The following is an 18,630-nucleotide window of genomic DNA, read 5'->3' as shown; positions in this document are numbered from 1 at the left end:
ACACACACACTAGCCAGAGATATAGCAATACACACATACACGCACGTACACACTACCCAGAGATACACACAATACATACACACACACACACACACACACACTAGCCACAAATATTGCAACACATACACATACCCACTAGCCAGAGATGTAGCAATACACACACACACACACACAAGCCAGAGATATAGCTACACACACACACACACGCACGTACACACTAGCCAGAGATACACACAATACACACACACACTAGCCACAGATATTGCAATGCACACACACACACACACACTAGCCAGAGATATAGCAATACACACATACACGCACGTACACACTAACCAGAGATACACACAATACACACACACACACACACACTAGCCAGAGATATAGCAATACACAGACACACATGCATGTACACACTAGCCAGAGATACACACAATACACACACACACACTAGCCACAGATATTGCAATACACACACACAAGCACACACCAGCGCAGGCTTCATGCATGAGACTCATTCATACTCCTGCATGGCTGTAACAGGGTGGTCTGAATGGGAATGAGAACATGACTCATCTGTTGCCGCGGCGTCATGTGACTTCATTCCGTCTCAGGAACACGGATTGTCGCCTCCCCCCGCGCCTCTGGATTTGAGATGGTATTCTGGCCCTGTATGGTACTGTACTAGAGTCTGTGTGTTTGTGTGTGTGCGTCTCACTGATCGTAAACGCTCTTGAGAAGTCGACCGCGTGGCTACGCCGCAGCCTGCTTCTCAGAAGAATGCGTCTGGACCGTGATGATGTAGCTTAATCATCAGCAGGAGAAAAATGCCCGGCGTTCACTTTCAGAGTTCAAAAACACGTGCACGCACACACACATGCAGACACACACACACACTCCTAACATACCGCACTGCGACAGAGCAAATCTCTAAAACTGCGAGTCCAGGAGGCTTTAATGCATGAAGCCCAGATTCCGGAGCAGCGAGGAGATCCACCGATTTTAGTAGTCCGATGATTGAAATTGGAATACAACAATTCCGGAGGTCAGGACATGCAAAGCAATTTTAAGGCAGAAATCCGACCAACAACATGCAAGTCAAGTCACCTACGACCTCCAGCCAATGAGAACGCAGGATTCGGCATGCCCTCTGTGTGCCAGTTTTTCAAGGGTGTCACTTCTCATCTTTTTTTAAATCACAGAACGCTATTAAACCAGTTCATATTAAACCAATATGAACCCTAAAAGGTCCAATCACAAGCCAGAGATTTGTGCATGTGACGCCATGATAGGTTCCACCACCAAACCCGGAAACCAGTAAGTTGTATACGCAGGATCTACTGGTACAGCATCAACAGGACCTGCAGCAAATGTTCCACTTCATTCCGCTCCAGATATCATAACGAATCCGTTTCCACGTATTTCCATCAGAACACAACGACCTAGAACATGTTCATATCTCACGGTGACAGTAAGGGACACGGGGAGTGTTTACACAGAGCACCTGCCGGACAGAACCCTCACAATCAGGTCATGTTCCACACTGTTCAGTTCCGCTCTCCTCAACTTAACGCCGAAGAACACGCCAAAGACATCAGGACGTAAATGACCTTTTCGTTACAGAAGCAGAGTATGGACAGGAGGGACCCGTGGGACAGCGAGGCCACCCAGGGACCTGCCATCACCTGCTAAATGACACACGGTTTACAGTCCGAGAGGGGTTCAACCCCGCCGAGCACGGACACGTCCAAACACCGCGGACTGATATACGGCCGAGCATAAACATGCCGAGAACCGGAGCACTGTTAAAAAAAGCAGAAAAAGTAACAGGAACAAGAACCACGAATACTTCAGGTTCTTGAAGTGGTTCTTTCTCAACAGCTCGGTGGTAAAAAATTATTTATTTATTTTCCCTGGAACCCGGACTGCAGGTCAGGAGCGCAGTTTAACATCGAGTGGTCGGTGGCAACGGTGGTCCTGTGACACTCCAAAACTCCACAAGCTCATCCAGAAACCCACACTCACTCTCTCTCTCTCTCTCTCTCTCACACACACACACACACACACACACCAAAACATTCTGTCAAAGCATACAAAGAAATTCATTCCTGAAGCACAACGTCACTGCAGTGGAGGATATTTTAGGGTTTTATACATATGACTCATGGAGGGCTCTTTAGATCTTGTACACAGAAAGACAGACAGAGTGTCAGTGATGGTGACAACAGAAGTAGGTGTGTAAGAAGGTGGTGGTGCTAGGCGAGTGAGAAGGTGGTGGTGCTGGGCGAGTGAGAAGGTGGTGATCTTGTGACGAGATTCTTCACCACATCAGGATCTTGCTATTTACCTGGACAAGTCACAGCTCTCTCCTCCTACAACAGCCCGCAACCTTGGCGTAACAATAGACAACCAATTCTCCTTCTCGACTCACATCAGCAACCTTTCCCGCTCATGTAGATTCCTTCTCTACAATATCAGACGAATCCGCCCTTATCTGTCAACCCAGGCCACCCAACTACTGGTTCAGTCCTTAGTAATCTCACGACTGGACTACTGCAACTCCTTTCTAGCTGGTCTACCTCTATGTACCATCCGACCTCTACAACTCATACAAAATGCAGCAGCACGACTGATCTTCAACCTTCCCAAATTCTCCCACACCGCCCCTCTGCTACGTTCCCTCCACTGGCTCCCAGTAGCTGCACGCATCAGGTTCAAAATACTGATGCTGGCCTACAAAGCCAAACATGGAGTAGCCCCATCCTACCTCACAGCCCTTATTACACCTCACACTGCACCTCGTATACTCCGAGCCTCCAGTACTGCTCGCCTGGTCCCTCCATCTCTGAAGGTACAAGGCAGACATTCATCTAGACTCTTCTCCGTCTTGGCCCCTCGGTGGTGGAATGAATTTCCCCTCGAGGTCAGAACAGCTCAGTCACTGAGCACCTTCAAACAACAGCTCAAGACCTTCCTCTTTAGAGAATATTTAGATTAACTTGTAACCTTCTAATTGTCGAACTTTTGTACAGAATCTACAACAGAGTGAATAAAAAGATTGTATTCATAGTTGGGGGTCCTAGTGAACTGATCACTTCATCGATGGTAACTTGAAAGCACATTGTAAGTCGCTCTGGATAAGGGTGGAGGTGCTCGGAGTGTGAGAGGGTGGTGGTGCTGGGCGTGTAAGAAGGTGGTGGTGCTGGGCGTGTGAGAGGGTGGTGATCCCGGGACATGTGAGCTGGGCGTGTGAGAAAGTGATGATCATGGGACGTGTGCTGCTTTTTTATACATAAATGCTCAGATACAAACACAGTGGACAACAAAGAGGTCAAAAGATTAATATTCATAAGGAGCGTGAGCACACGTCAGAGTCTATATATAAATCTGCACAGGAACGTTTTAAAGCTGCAGCGCCGGCCTCTTCTCAGCAGTATTACACATCATAAATAAATAAATAGCTGCTTTTTGGAAAGTGGAACACGTTTACAGACTGAAGAACCGTGAAGTTCCCTGAAACACTTCAGTAAAGTAGGCCAGCGCCGGCGCCGGTCCAGCAGACGTAAGTCTGATCATATCAGCTCTCACGTTACTCTGGGTTTACATATCCCGCTGAATAGAAGACGTCTTGACCTACAGAGTTAACTCCCTGGCTGATGAACCCAGATAAGGCCCCCAAAAGGGGCGGATATGTCTGTTAATGGTGCTTTTTGAAGAAAAAAAAAAAGATTTTTAGACCCATCACAGCTCATCGAGTACAAGGTCACAGAGGACAATGCCAATGCTGTTCTTCATCCAGAGGGTGGGAAATTGACCTCTATTGACCAATCCGAGGTCACTTCCAGGCCAAGAAAACCAAACCCGGCAATCATGGACTGAGATCCCAACTCAGGCCATATTCCGAAGTTTTATCTTGTCAGAAACAATGATGATAACAGGCTTGGACATTAATAATATTTTTATTGCATTGGTAGAGTCCTCTAATAAAAAAAAAAAAAAAACATGTCACTCTCATGTTTCGTGGGCACATAATTCAGGGAACCTGCCTTTTGAGGTTTTGTCCCTGGCAGGTCTTACCTTCAGGATCCAGCTGTGACGTGCTCTGGCTCTTCTTGCCTAGACCAACCATGGCGGCCATTTTGGCTCCAAAACTGGACCGCCGTTTCTTGTCTTCGTCATCGTCGTCGTTCCTGCCCAGCGAACACATCTCCCCGCCCACACTGGAGCTCTTGGTGATGTTGCTGCCGGCCCCGGCCGATTGCCTGTTTTTCGTTTTGGATGTAAAGTCACTGGTCAGCAATGTGGGGAGGGGCGGAGCCGCACAGACAGGCAAAACAAAGAGAGAGAAAACCACGGGGGGGGAGACAGAGGGGCAGATCTCAGCTGCGGGACTCTTAAAGACAGACATAGGCTGCATGCACACGTATATCTGGAGTGCGGACAGAGCTACAGCCAGGTAGCACACAGCGGGGCTCCCGGCCCTGCTACCGCTCCCACCACATTCATCACCCAACAAGCTAGAAAACGGCGCATATACACAACGTGAGCTGCGTCTCACACACACACACACACACACACACATAATGCATTTAATAATGATAACAGTAATAAAATCTATTTAATAGACACACACACTCATTAAAACGCATTCAGGTCCCTGTTCTCCCCACCGCCGCGTCTTTAAGTCTCCGTCTGTTGTTTAGTTGGCAGAGCAACGCATTTAAAACAGACGTCAGCCACTTCAAACAAATCTGCTGCCTAACAGCTTCTCATCGGATTTACACAAATACTACAGAAACGATAGAGAAGGCAAAGAAGTCTAAAAATAGCACGATGTGGACATTTATGTTAACATCCGGGGTCAAGATGTCACACAACACGCACAGGACTGGGGTTTTAGTCCGAACGGAGCCAGAGGAAGCTACTGCTCAGCTACAGGAATCATTGGGGTCAGGGGTCAGGGGTCACTGGAATTTTACCTGCCATCGTTCTCCAGCGCTTGCTCGCCCCCCTCCTCCTCTTCCATTACCTCCACCTCCCCCAGTCCCGCCTCTCCTCCCTCAGCCCCGCCCCCACCCACCCCAATCACTGCGTCCATTAGCTCGGACAGAGAAAGCTCCTCCCCTTGGCTGCCTTGAAGAGCGTCGCCACGGCTGCGGCGGGAACAGAGACACGCAGCATGCCGGACAGAAAGAGATACAGACATGCAATTAGACGTACACAACTGCATACTGGGAAATAAACCGTCAGCCGGTGAGACGAGGAGGAGGCTGAGTGGCATTAAAACGTCAACGGTCCCACGATCAGGTCACAACATGCAACACAGAGCTGATAGCCGAGGGCAAAACACCGTGGCGAGATCCAGACGTCTGGCCCTGCTATGAATTATGGGTAGAGCCAAACCGGACCTCACAGAGACAGACCGAGAGCGAGAGAAAGAGATACAGGAGGACAGAGATTTTGCCCACGGTCAGCAGCAGGGAGGGGGCGGGGCAGGGGTCCCACCTGATGCGGCGGCTGCCGCGCGCTCGCTCCGACTGGACAGACATGTAGCTCGCGCTGCTGAGCCGAGAAACACTCGACATAGCGGACACGTCGCTAACATCGCTGTCCGACGACTTCATGGACAAGGTGTCCAGTCCGCGCTGGAGAGCACAGACAAAGGAGAGGAACGTCACCACGGTAACACGTACCCACACCCTATAACATCATACACACACCATAACAGCAGGAACATAATGTCAAAATGTCAATTTTTAGATCATTTGTTCTGTTTTGGCAGCCCTTAACAACTTCAATGGTGTAAGAACATTTTTATAACATTTTTATAACATTTTTTAACCTGCCTCAAAACACAAGACGCATTACAATATTTTTAAAAAGTTCCTGCGAAATCAGTAGTAAAATCTGAAGTTCTGTTGGAATGAGTTATTGATAGAAGGCCATATGTACGCAGACTTATTGGAGTCGGCGTTATTATTGGTTGGCGTTTGAGTCACTGTGTGTCTGTGTGTGTGTGTACTGGAGGCAGGGCTCTCACCTTGGCCTGAGGATCCTTCAGAGAACCTGGTGAGATGGAAAAAGGTTCAGATGGGTTAAAACTACTACGACTGTAAATCGCAATGACTTTCATGAAATGATTCAGAACACTTTGCGTTCCACTTTTGTTCCACCTTTGGACAGTGGAATTTCATAAATCCAACATCTGTCCAATTGTTACTTCATATTAACTGTAAACCTACATGACCTTTGACACACTAATGAAAAAGTGAAGGGTCCCATTCCACAGGGGACGGGTGAGGGGGTTAATAACAGTTTAGGACAAAAGCACACATCGCCTGAAAGCAATTATATTGTCTCCATATTAAAAACGAAACCAAGAATACATGCGACTCGTAACTCTGTCCATTCAACCAGACTGAGAATGTGTGTGTGGGGTGTGTATATGGTGTGTCGGGGTTTAAAGGTCATACCTGCATCTCCGTTCTCTGCCACTGCCTCAACTTGAACATGAGGATGACAAAACAAAACAATGAGATGTTCACACAAATTAGTTGTAATGATGGTGGAAACACACACACACACACACAAACGTACTGCTACAGAAAAAAAGAAGGAACATTCAACGTGGTAATGAAGTGAGGAGCAGGAAGCCTGAAGCCCAGACACACAATAGCATCTAGTTGTGTGAGGAATAGTGTCAGTTTAAATAGTTCTAGTAAAACACACACACACAGCCTACTCCTAAAGCACCAGGCAGTACACCATAGAAAAGTTGGCCAAATCCTTTGCACCAGGAAGGGTCACCATGGCAACCAGGGCGAAACACTTAAGAGACCGATTCAGAACACGGCAAGTGGGAGAGAAAAGAGCAAACTACGGAAAACTAAATCCAGCGCAGCGTCTGGAACAGAGACAAGATCATCTGAAACACACTGCCCCCCCCCACTGTAGGCAAGAGGAACTACAGCAGGTCCAACAGGTTCAACCCCGCAGGTCCACCAGATCAAGGTTCTCCAACTCTTCTAAAGCAGTCATGTGACCCGATGCCAGCAGAAAGTCGTTTTTTTGTTAATGATGGAGAACCTCTGGATTTGGTAGAGCCTCTAGGGCTGGACATGTCTGCTCCTGAGCTACAGGAAAAGGCACAGGCCTCTTCGTACCAGTGGCTTTCCTCTGCAGGTCCTCCCAGGTCACCTCTAACACAGAGGAGAGACAGTCAGTCAAAAATCAATCAAAACTCCACACCGCAAAAACCAGAAACACCTCCCCACGCTGGCACACACACAGTTTACCCAGAGGGACCGTCACGCTAGATTTAGATCATGTTTCTGTTTAGAACTATTGGTTGGTGTCTGCAGTACACGCCCTGCTTTCAGCTTAGAAACAGTTATGGACACTGAAAACTCAAAATGTTGCATACAGGTTGCAGGTTTGTTCTGCTTGTGTAGTTTTGAGCTAACTGAATTAAACTAGAATTAAAATGAATTTAGAATTAAAGTATATTTTTATTCTAATATTTATAGTCATTAAATCAGGAAGGGGATTCTGTTTCTGGCAGGGAAAAAAAACCTATTCATTCATTCATTTCCACAGTGGTTTGTGTCAAATTAAAGAGAAATTATTATATATACATACATATATATTGATTTATATTAATAAATCGCTATAGGTTGTTTTTAACCCATTATACTAAGACTGTGCTGCTTCACCTGCCCTCGGTTCCAAAATTAAGAGAAAACCATCTGCAGGGCAAAAATAAAACCCTTGGTTTCATAGTCTGTTGTTACAATAAAAACTTTTTTTTTTATATAGAACTTTTACTGGACTGATAGAAACCTGACACACACTAATGCACACACTGTAACTGGCCATGAAAATAGGCCGGCGACAGCAGACTTGCCTTTCCTTCCGTTGACGGGCGGTGGGGCGGGAGGCTTTTCCTCCGGTTCTTTGGGGGATAAAGGGGGTCAAAGACAGCACCATTAATAAAACTCCAGATCCAAGAAATTCTGGACACCACACTCGCACACCAAAAAAAAAATGGCCACATCTGACGGCGTCTACTAAGGTCAAAGGTCAAAACGAGCCTGGACAGGGCCGTGTTTTCTACAACACAGTGCTCACTGAGAGGACACACCTGGCACTGACACCTGTGTTGTTGGGGGTGGGGGCGGGACAGGAGCAGGAGCGGGAGCAGGAGGGGGCGGTGCTGGTGGAGGGGGTTCCGTCCCTGTCACGACTTTCAGTGTTGAAAAAAATAGAACATGAGACAAGAGAAAAATTATTTTATGGAAATTGTTCATTAATTTGCTAGTAATTTTAAGGGTCCTAATGCTATTCTAGTGATTCCAACTAATTCCACGGTACGAAATTACCAGTGTAGATTTTGCTAATACAATGCTGCATTCAAGGAAATGCACTTCTACAGAACTGGATGAGAAGAATGTTCAATACTTTTGCTATCACAAATTTCCACACAACACAAAATGCAGCATGAATTACCTACAGGAACCAAAGAACATCTCCTTCCTACCAGGGTGCTTTCAGGTCAGCAGCACATGATTGTTAGGTTTTAATAGACTTTCTGGGATGAATGATTTTATGTTTTACAGGTTTACATATAACTGTGAGAACCTGAATGCACCCAGGACTACTGTTGCTACTAATGACGATTACCAGCAGGTAATTGGCTGACAGGGGGCGGTGCACGAGTGGTTACGGGTGCAGCAGCAGTTTGTGGGGGAGGAGCTGCTGATCACGTCAAACATCAGAGACCAGAGTAAGAAAAGGGGAATAAACAGAGCACCATGTTAAAATCATGGCGAACGAGATACTATCAAAGAGCACGTTTCATAACGCAGAAGCAGCCACAGCGCAGCTAGTAATAAACAACACTTCACAAAAAAGTGTGAGCAATACACCTAATGAACAGAAACACTCACACACTTGTAATCAAATGTTACTGGGATGACTTTTGTATAATTTACTATGTTTTGGAAATAAACATTATAAACATTACTTATTACTGCAACAATTTTGAAACAAAAAGGTTTCATATATTAATCATATTTTAGATGATTCATGTTTTTATATGATTATAAATGTGTGTGTTTGTGTGTGATTTTTTTATTTTATTTCATTTTAAGTGAGCTCCTCAAAATATCAGTACAGCCAATTGGCTACCGGCCTTTTCAGGAACTGAATTCAGATTCGCTGATTGACATCCTCGGCAGCCATGTGTGAGTCTCTATAAATAATCGCAACTACTCTACCACAAATTGCAAATAATCGACCTACTTACTCAACTACAGCCACTACGACTGGACTACCGAACAGCTATTTACCGTTGGCTGGCTGTGGTACAGGATGCAGGGTTTGGAGACCCTGAGGTTGTAACTGAGGTTGTGGGTGTGGCTGGGTTTGGGTAGGTGGTTGTGGCTGTGGGTGTGGCTGTGGCGGGGGCTGTGGCTGCTGTTGTGGGTGTGGCTGTGGATGGGACAGTGGTTGTGGCTGGGGAAGTGGCTGCTGTTGTGGGTGTGGCTGTGAATGGGACAGTTGTTGTGGCTGGGGGTGTGGCTGCTGTTGTGGGTGTGGCTGTGAATGGGACAGTTGTTGTGGCTGGGGGTGTGGCTGCTGTTGTGGGTGTGGCTGTGGATGGGACGGTGGTTGCGGCCCGGGGTGTGGCTGCTGTTGTGGGTGTGGCTGTTGATGGGACGGTGGTTGTGGCGCGGGGTGTGGCTGTTGTTGTGGGTGTGGCTGTGGATGGGACTGTGGATCTGTCTGCTGTTGTGGGTGTGGCTGTTGATGGAACGGTGGTTCTGGCTGGGGGTGTGGGTGCTGTTGTGGGTGTGGTGGAGGCTGAAACACAACTTCAGCTGTAAACAGTCAATGTTCCAACAGAAAAGAAACAAACAGCATTAGACAAAATTAATGCCAATTAATAACAAATTAAAAATCCAAACTACAGTTACACATAATCTACACTGCTGCAGAATGCCGATTGTATTGAATGAGAGAAAATAGGAAAGTAGTGCTGTGACAACAAATGGGGTCCTGGGGGCAGGGTACATATTCATCAACAGAACTGAGCCTGGGTCAGAGGTCACTGCTTCCAACAAGGAATAAGGGAGGGTGCTACAGTCTCTACAAAAACAAACTCTCTATATTAGGACCACTCAACCAAATAAACTACTTTACTTTACTTTACTTTACTTTATTTAGCAGACGCTTTTATCCAAAGCGACTTACAAGAGGAAGACACCAGCAATTCTCATTCGATTTCTATAGAATATTGAGTTTACAAACTAAGGGCCCTGATAAGGCTCAGACTTGTCAGTGAAGAGCATGCTCTAAACGGCAAGATCAGCGACCTCATCATGTACACACCTTCGCTGTGCTGTATCACCTCCTCGCCACCTTCATTCGGAAAGAAATACGAACCGTTACCACGGTAACAGATGATCTATTGCATAACACTGGTCAAAATGTGACCAACTGGACCAACACGAACACAACAAAGCAGCATGGGCTGCAGACCATCAGAGAATTACGGACCTGTATCTAGTTACAAGAGTGATGGAACTTCTAAAATAATGCTCCGTTCTGTGATTACGAACATCATGTGAACGCAGTCAGTATGCTCTTTTATTAAAACAGCATATGCTAGAAGATAACAAAAATAAATCTGAGGTAAAACTTAAACAGGAAGTGAGGTAATATGCAGTCTGAGATCCAGATGAGATTTTTTTACTTACTCCTGTCTAGACCACCCTTGGGAGGGACCTGGGGTAGCTGCCGACCTCTCCGACTGCAGATGGGTGTACCGGTGGGACTCGTCTGGACAGATCCTCCTCGAGGGTTCGCCCTGGTGGGGGGACAGAGGGGTTAGCACTGTGTCACTTTTCTTCTGGACTCACCCAAAGCTTACTGGACACCCCACAACAGAGCAGCTAAAGCTAAAGTCACCACTTCCAACTACTTGCTAACTCTAACTTTGAGTAAAACTTGGCAAAATGTTATAAATACAATGGTATCTTATACAGACATGATCCCGGATAAGACACTGTTATGATCCTCAACTAGCACTGGTCACCACGTTCATTCAGCATCTTGGAACAGGAAAATATTAACCAAATCAAGCTACATGAATCGCATGTAAACACAAACATTGCATATTTAACTGGACATATTTAGCCATCGTTGCATGCATTTCTTGAGGTAAATATGTGGCAATAATATGCATTTAGTTTCAGCACCAAGATGACAAGCTATAAATGTACAACGACCACACAACAGTAAATACAATGACCTTCATAGCACCTTTGGAGTGGCATTATAATCCATGCATGTGAAATATAAAGAGTTAATATGGCCCTAATTTGTTCAAATTAAATAGTTCAAATAGGAGACATGCAACCAGGCCAATTCTATAAATTGCTGTGATTAGCAATGCTAGGAACTTTGACCACTATTGAGGAGATTCAACATGCTTTGTAAATGCAAATGCAGGTCAGCCTGGCGTGGCATTATTCTGGTTTATTTTCCAGAACGCTGGAGGAATGGCCTCACATGCTTGCACAGCTAACTGGTAATATGTTTCATTGGTTTACGGTGGATTAATGCGGTTCTCGAAAGGTGTTGTGAAGTCTGTAGCAGAGTGGGGCCGGACACGTGTAGCGGGAGGGGGCACTGGCGAAGCTGTAAGAAAAGATTGTGGGTGTGGTTGAGCAGCAGACCTCCACCAGCAAACACCCACAGAACAGCTGATGAACCAAGAAACCAAAATGGGGATGCTGTTAAACAACAAAACATAATGTTAGTAAGATAAAAGTAAAAAAAAAAAGGGGGGGAGAAGAAGAAAAAACATAAAAACCAAGGATGGCAGGTTCACACCATTATAACCCATGGTAGGCTATAAGTAGTGTGTTTGAAACAAAGTTAGTAACTGATATTATTGCAACTCATCTACTCTACAAATGAACACAAAAATACGGCACTTTCACAACAAGGTGGGGAAAAATAAAAATGTGAGTAGGTGGGGGTGGGGGGTGGGGCTGCGTAGGGCGGGGCATTCCTTGTGAGGAGAGGGGCAGGATTTCAGCTTTTGGACTGGGTCACCTCGACAAGGCAGGAGAGGTAGGGGCGGATCTTCCTGACGGTAAGGACGGCATGGACCTTATGTAGCCAGACTCGGGGCGCTCCGTGGAACGGGAGCGCGTGTACGCAGGCCTCTCCAGCATCGGCCGCTGGTCTGCAGAACGTGACCTGTGATAGTCCCGCCTGTCCACCGTGCCTCGGCTGTACCTGCAGAAACGTTAGTCACACAACGGCCCTCAGATGCGTCCCAGAGGGAATGTGGGACAGCAGCAAAAGAAGACAACTGATCGACACCCGTGTGTGACCATCCACAAGTGCACAAGGAGATTATGGGATACATCTGAAATAAAAGAGCAGGTGAGGTGTGTGTATGCAGATTCTGTAAGAACAGACCAGTTCAACATCACGTGGATCCTCCTGCAAAATTATGACCTTTATTATTTTTTTTCAAAAAGGAAGCTCCACATAAACAAAGGTTAAAAGTCCTAACTAAACACACCATCTGTTCTCCAATTGTTAGTGTGAGAGAAAAGCTGTGTAAAAAAATTGACAAAACTCCTATCAGTTCCACTCAAACACACAGGGCACTATTTTCAAACTGGCACTAAGCACAGCGCTTTGCACTAAGCATGTGACAAAGAAAGCATCCTCAGAATTTATATAAATGGATAAAACAGGAAAGAACCGCTGGGTGGTTTTGTCTATCATGGAGAAGAGAAAGTGTAATTATTTCCCGGAATGCAATTTTCAATCAAAGTTTAAAATGGGAGGAGCCTGGAAATTGACAGCCTTCTTTCTGGTAAATTGAAGATGGTCATTCTAAATTGCGATTGTTTTATTTATTCATAAAAAATCCTTTGACCTCACACTAGCAAACAAGCCTCATGTTTAGCACATAGCACTGCAGAAAATACGGCATTGAAATCTGTTCTATGACACTCTATAAGCCATTGTGTCTCTACTGGTTACCTTAGATCCTCCTCAAAGTTATCGGGAGCAACAGGAAACTCGGGTATGTGGTCCTCCCTTCGAATGCAAAAATTTGAAGAAAAAAAAAGATCCTAAACTAAAAACTTTACATTTCGCAGAGCTACACCAGCTAGCTACACAATCAAGGTACTGCTGACTACCGTCGCTCTAATGCCAGTACCTTTCTGTGTCTGTCGACGGCTCAATTTCGATCCTTGGGCACGTCCTACTGAATAAACCAATTAAGATCTTATGAGGGAGAGCTGGGGTGAAATCTGAGGTTGAGACCTGTGTGCGGTTCACTACAGTCTGTCCACGCAAAGAACAAAGAACGTGTATTTTATCTTTATCTTTATTTTAGCTACAGATTCCACCAAAAGCAGCATGAGCGATATGGATGAGGTGTTGACAAATGTTTATTGGAAATTTGCGTGGCGTACTGACGTTTGGAGCTCCAGTTCTACAGATTACAACCAAATTTCTAATGATCTATTTGTAGTGTTGGACCCACAGTATAATGACCCTCACAGTACAGTTTAATAATAATAATACTATTTTAAGTGTTCAGTACAGAATCTGTGATCATAAACATCTCATATATGTCAATGTTTATTCCAAACATTGAGACAAAAAACATTTTTCAAAACATTGCTGACTGATCTTCAGCGATTGATCAAGCTAGTTATCTTACTTTTCCGGGGAAAAAAAAAAAAAGAAAAACTTTTCGAATTATTTTTGAACCAAACATATGGTATGGTAAGAAATGCTACAAAAAACATCTTAGCTAAATTTCCATGCTATGCCATGTAAAGTTCCATAAATATGGGTGGTAGTAGCCAGGTGGTTAACCACAAAGTTCAAACCCCACTTACTACCATTGTGTTCCTGAGCAAGACACTTAACCCTGTGTGTCTCCAGGGGGACTGTCCCTGTAACTACTGATTGTAAGGCGCTCTGCTTGTAAGTCTCTAATGCTTCATCTGATATATGCTGTAAATATCTGCCATACTCTCTATGCCTACACTGTAGGTCCAACTCCTTACTACTCTACGTACTCTACCTTAACTTAAATAGCACTTACCCATAATGCTCAGATGTGCCGTTCATCATGTGATTGGGCCAGGGTGTGGGCACAGGGTTGGGACCGTTATAATATCTTTTGTTTGTAGAGAGACACATTTCCAACACAGTTAGCGCATTCTCTGACTACAGTGATGAAAAACAAGAAAACTGTGCTAACGGCCCACTGTGCTAACATAGCATCCTTCAGATTTCAGAATTCTACACTCTTTATTCTAAACTAGGGGTAGGTAACAGGGTCCTGAAGTTCCTGCTGGCTTTTTTTAATATAATTAATGATTATAAGTGATGGCAAAATCCACCAGATTGGACAGTTAATGAAAAGGGATGGAGATTCAGAATTGAGATTAATATTTACTCTTCAACAACCTAGAGGCGACTCTCAATTCAACAGCACACCAAACAAGCTAATTACAACCACGCTAAATTCTATGGATTCCATTACCTCTCGGGAAATTCGCTCATTCCCCACTCCCTCAGTCTCCTCCTAAACACAAAAACCAGGGGCGGGTCTTAATTTCAATTGTCCACAACCGCGTCAGCAACTACAGTCCTGCTGGATTATGTACTCACTGCTACAGGGGAGAGAACAATAGATGGTCCTGAGGGCCAAATAGATGCCCTGCAGCCTAACCCGACCAATCAGTTACCAATCAGATCAACCATGTCTCTAGACCCTCAGTTGTTTTAGGTTGAGAACCAATCAACTGCCTGCCTTGCTTGATCTTAGTTATTAATCAGTGTTGACCAGTGGAGTCTAGGTCTGTGAAAAAGATCTTGTCCGAGCACTAGACCGATTGATGAGCCACAAGGTCGGGCTGGGTTACACATTTTAGCCCTGTTCATCAAACAATAAGCAGGCTATATTCCAAAATTGTTTAGCACATGCTGGGCAAAAGCTACATTATCACTAAAGGTCACGGGGACAGGACGCGAGGGATTCCAGTAGCAAAGCTCTACCTGTCCAGACTACCGTACGCCCCTTCTGAATATGCTCGTCCCATTCGCGTGGAGCGCAGTAACTTGACCGCATCCTCCCGATACAGCGGGTACGAGAGGCTGCTGCAGCCACACACACACAAAAAAAACAAACAGCAGATGAGTTTTACAAAATTCCAGGTCCCAGACAGCAGAAAAAAGTTAATTTGACCACAAAAAAACTCTAATTTTCATCTGCACCAACAGGTTTTATTACTAGAGTAGTTTTGTTGCAATCTCTTTGCAAATTTATTCTACTAAGTGATTCATAGTCAAAGGAATGATAGAATGTGGTTCTGCAAAGCATATAATCCTAATAACTCAACAAGCAGGAAACAAATGAGTAGCTAGACCTCTCCATCTAGAAGTTATTGTTGTTTATTGCCAATATATGACAGTGAGAACCTGGACATAGAACTTTCTAGCAGATGAGTTGGCACAAGATGTTTGCATTTATGGTAACCTTCCAACAGATTTCCAGCTCTAGCCCTCAGCCCTATGTTCCTCAGGGTGTAGTTGTGGTTGTTAGAGTGACGGGGTGGCCTGAAAATAACCCTGCCCTGTGTCTGCAACAGACTGATGACACTAGAAGCAGCAGGAGGGAACGTAAGGTGAGGTGGGGCTCAGGTGGCTGGGTGAGGGGCTTAGGAAACTATACCTGGGATCCTGGAAAACAGGGTCCGTGACTGGCTGCCTGTGTCTGTTTCGAGGAGGTAGGGTAAGGTAGCGACTGTAACCACAGAGGATGAGGTGAACGGGCAAGAGGAACAGAGTAAGAATGGAGAGAGGTGGAGAGCATAGCAAATGAACTCTTCAGCTGATGTCTCCAATGGAATTTAGAACTTTCAATATCCACAATGAGCAAGTTTTCCACTGTAACTCTGGTCTTGCAGAACTGGAACTGAGCTTCACATACGTTTCTGACCCAGCAGCTACAGTTAGAACCTGTTCGGAATGAATCTGAATTTTGAGCAGGTCAAATTACACTTCTAATTGCTCACTACACCAGCACAACACACGGAAGCTACGGCTAATCTGATACAGATTCAAAACTGGACAGACGAGCAGATCCAGCACCAGCTGGACCACATGAACAGAACCAGAAACACACAGAGCCCAGATCTTCACTGGTCAGGTTCCAGGCTACTAGACCCACTACAACTAGACACAAGTAGTAGAAGCTCAACTTTTAGAACCTCAGTTTTGGTGAGTGTGGAGGTGAGGTGGTGCTACCTGTCGGGGGAGTATCGATCTTCAGACATTTGATGGCGGTCCATCCTGCCCGTGCGGTGGAGCGAAGGACCCCCGCGAACACCATGGTCCAAACTCCGGCTGCGTGGAGACACAAGTTCACAAACACAAAAGGCTTCATAAAATGAACATTTTTTTATTGAGTTCCTTGGTTTTGAGTCGTTCATAAAAGGAGTGATGATGGTTACTGTGGTTACCTCTGTGGAGGAGGGACACTGGGCGATCGTGAGCGTGTGCGGAACATGTCGGAACGAGAGCAGTGATTGGACGACATGACCTGCTCGGGAACCGACAGCGTGGAGCTCTGGAAATCCCTGCCATTGTGTCGATAATCTAAGAATCAAGCATTGTCAAATGTAACATCCTAAAGAACTTGTAGGTTTTTTGATCCACTGAGGAATATTAATGACACCGCTGTCACCTGAGATCACACCGATCCCGTCCTTGCAGTCGTAATCAGAGAACTCACTGTCGCTGATGCGTTGAGATCCTGGTGGACAAACAGAGGTGGATTTTTCTTAATGAGATGATCCCACACCCATTTCATCAAGCCACTCCCATCAACCCACCCAGCATTACACTTCACCCATCTGAAGGTTTGTGTGCATGTAAGTCCTAAACAGTAGCCTGAGACTAATACTATTACTCATAATAATAATAATAATAAGAAGAGGTAGAAGAATGATAATAATATTTCAGTCAGAATTTTTCTAACCAGAATAGGCTGGTTAGAAAAAACAGACGGGGGCTAGGACCAGATATTAAAGCAGGTAAGGCTCAAGTTACATGACTCAGGAAACACCCACCACTACTGAGGCAGCAGCTAATCACACAGAAACACACACACCTGAGCATACACAATCTTTCTGTTGTATGAAAATGAAAAAATCAGATGAACAATTCCAATTTCTTTTTTTATGAAAGGTCAGGATTTCACACACCTAGGACAGCCAATGAGGAGTGTCAGAAAATTCATAACACACCCACACACACCCTCTCCAACACATAGGAAAAGGTCTGATCTACACCTGATAAAGCCAGGAGGGAAGTGAGGCCAGAGACAGAGAGGGGTGGGAAAGAGGGACATTCTGGAAGATCAGAGAGGATTGAAATGCAGCGTGCAGAGATGCACTGCTGATCAGTAAAGCGGACACACACGCACACACGAACACACACACACACACACACACATTACCTGAGCTGTAATAAATAGAGCCTTTGTCTGGGTAAAGTGTAGGAAGAACAGACATTTATTTAACAAACACACAAACACACAATGCTAAACTGCACAGAGTGTGTATGTGTATGTGTATATGTGTGTGTGAGTGACTGAACTCACTCTGTAGTCGGCGGGTGGGACTCTCCCCTTGAAGGAGTCTCCTCTGCATGTAGGGAGAGGGGTTAGGGAGGGGCATGGAGGAGAGATCGTGGGTCTGCAGCTTGTACCAGTGCTGCTGGTCGTCCAGCAGAGCTGTTTCCAGCTCAATGAGAATCTACACACAACACAAACACACACAGATTATGAACTAATGCTCCTGCATTCCTGTAAGGTATGTGAGGAGTCAGCATGGTGTATGTCTGGATAAAAGCAATAAACGCTGTATAATTATAGTTAAAGTTCCCTGTAGGAGTGTATAATTGTTTTTGGCAGCCTGTCGTCATTTTATTTTTCGTCTAGTCTTTGCGTCAAGTGGTCATTTTAGTCTTTATTAGTCTTAGTCACATACAGACACATTTTAGTCTAGTCAAGTTTCAGTCGACTTAAAGTCTTGTTTTAGTCTGAATTATCCATGAATATTTTAGTCTAATTTAGTCTAACGAGAACTGATGACATTTCAGTCCAGATTTAGTTAATTTTTTATTTTAGTCTGTATTTTTTGTAATGAAATTAACCCAGTCAATATAGTACAAGTAGAACCGAGTAGAACAAACCCATTCACAGTTAAATGTTATCTTAATATTAGAATATTGTTTCTTTATAGACTCAACATTTCTCTACATCCATTCCAGACACGGAAAATGCACCATGTTTATCAACCTCACACTTCAATGTAAAGAAAGCGCATCCAAAGATTGTTTCGTCTTTATCTCCCAGCCATCTGCTCACCCATCACAAGTGTCCTGAAATCTAATTTATGCTTCGGATGCATATCTGTCACATCTGTCGTCTACATAAAAATAATAACATGATTAAACAAGAGGAAATAGTTATAGTTATTATCACATGACCAACATTTACAATGTGTCTTGTCT

At 44.9% G+C, this 18,630-nt stretch overlaps 1 protein-coding gene across 46 annotated transcripts in view; it reads right to left on the bottom strand.

Annotated features, from left to right (window-relative positions):
* The window catches only part of rims2b (regulating synaptic membrane exocytosis 2b), a 47,938-nt gene that overhangs the window by 3,941 nt on the left and 25,367 nt on the right, over positions 1–18,630 (bottom strand). For 15 of the 46 annotated variants that reach the window (XM_028963495.1, XM_028963503.1, XM_028963496.1 and 12 more), the window contains 24 exons: positions 17,717–17,870; positions 17,573–17,599; positions 16,799–16,867; positions 16,575–16,710; positions 16,360–16,458; positions 15,785–15,856; positions 15,109–15,210; positions 14,594–14,635; positions 14,150–14,224; positions 13,250–13,297; positions 13,069–13,125; positions 12,121–12,306; positions 10,758–10,867; positions 10,390–10,419; positions 9,348–9,878; positions 8,680–8,754; positions 8,141–8,242; positions 7,904–7,951; positions 7,164–7,199; positions 6,474–6,503; positions 6,041–6,066; positions 5,506–5,645; positions 4,980–5,153; positions 4,078–4,262 (listed from right to left, as the gene is read on the bottom strand). In XM_028963495.1, the coding sequence (XP_028819328.1) occupies positions 4,078–4,262; positions 4,980–5,153; positions 5,506–5,645; positions 6,041–6,066; positions 6,474–6,503; positions 7,164–7,199; positions 7,904–7,951; positions 8,141–8,242; positions 8,680–8,754; positions 9,348–9,878; positions 10,390–10,419; positions 10,758–10,867; positions 12,121–12,306; positions 13,069–13,125; positions 13,250–13,297; positions 14,150–14,224; positions 14,594–14,635; positions 15,109–15,210; positions 15,785–15,856; positions 16,360–16,458; positions 16,575–16,710; positions 16,799–16,867; positions 17,573–17,599; positions 17,717–17,870 (2,554 nt within the window). The remainder of the gene's footprint in view (positions 1–4,077; positions 4,263–4,979; positions 5,154–5,505; positions 5,646–6,040; positions 6,067–6,473; positions 6,504–7,163; positions 7,200–7,903; positions 7,952–8,140; positions 8,243–8,679; positions 8,755–9,347; positions 9,879–10,389; positions 10,420–10,757; positions 10,868–12,120; positions 12,307–13,068; positions 13,126–13,249; positions 13,298–14,149; positions 14,225–14,593; positions 14,636–15,108; positions 15,211–15,784; positions 15,857–16,359; positions 16,459–16,574; positions 16,711–16,798; positions 16,868–17,572; positions 17,600–17,716; positions 17,871–18,630) is intronic. The other 31 variants (XM_028963500.1, XM_028963506.1, XM_028963484.1 and 28 more) reach the window with 26 other exon arrangements.

The sequence above is a fragment of the Denticeps clupeoides genome, chromosome 20, assembly GCF_900700375.1.
Source record: "Denticeps clupeoides chromosome 20, fDenClu1.1, whole genome shotgun sequence".
In the NCBI taxonomy this organism is placed as follows: Eukaryota; Metazoa; Chordata; class Actinopteri; order Clupeiformes; family Denticipitidae; genus Denticeps; species Denticeps clupeoides.
The sequence above is the reverse complement of the archived record's forward strand: the minus strand, read 5'-3'. Positions and strand labels throughout refer to the sequence as shown.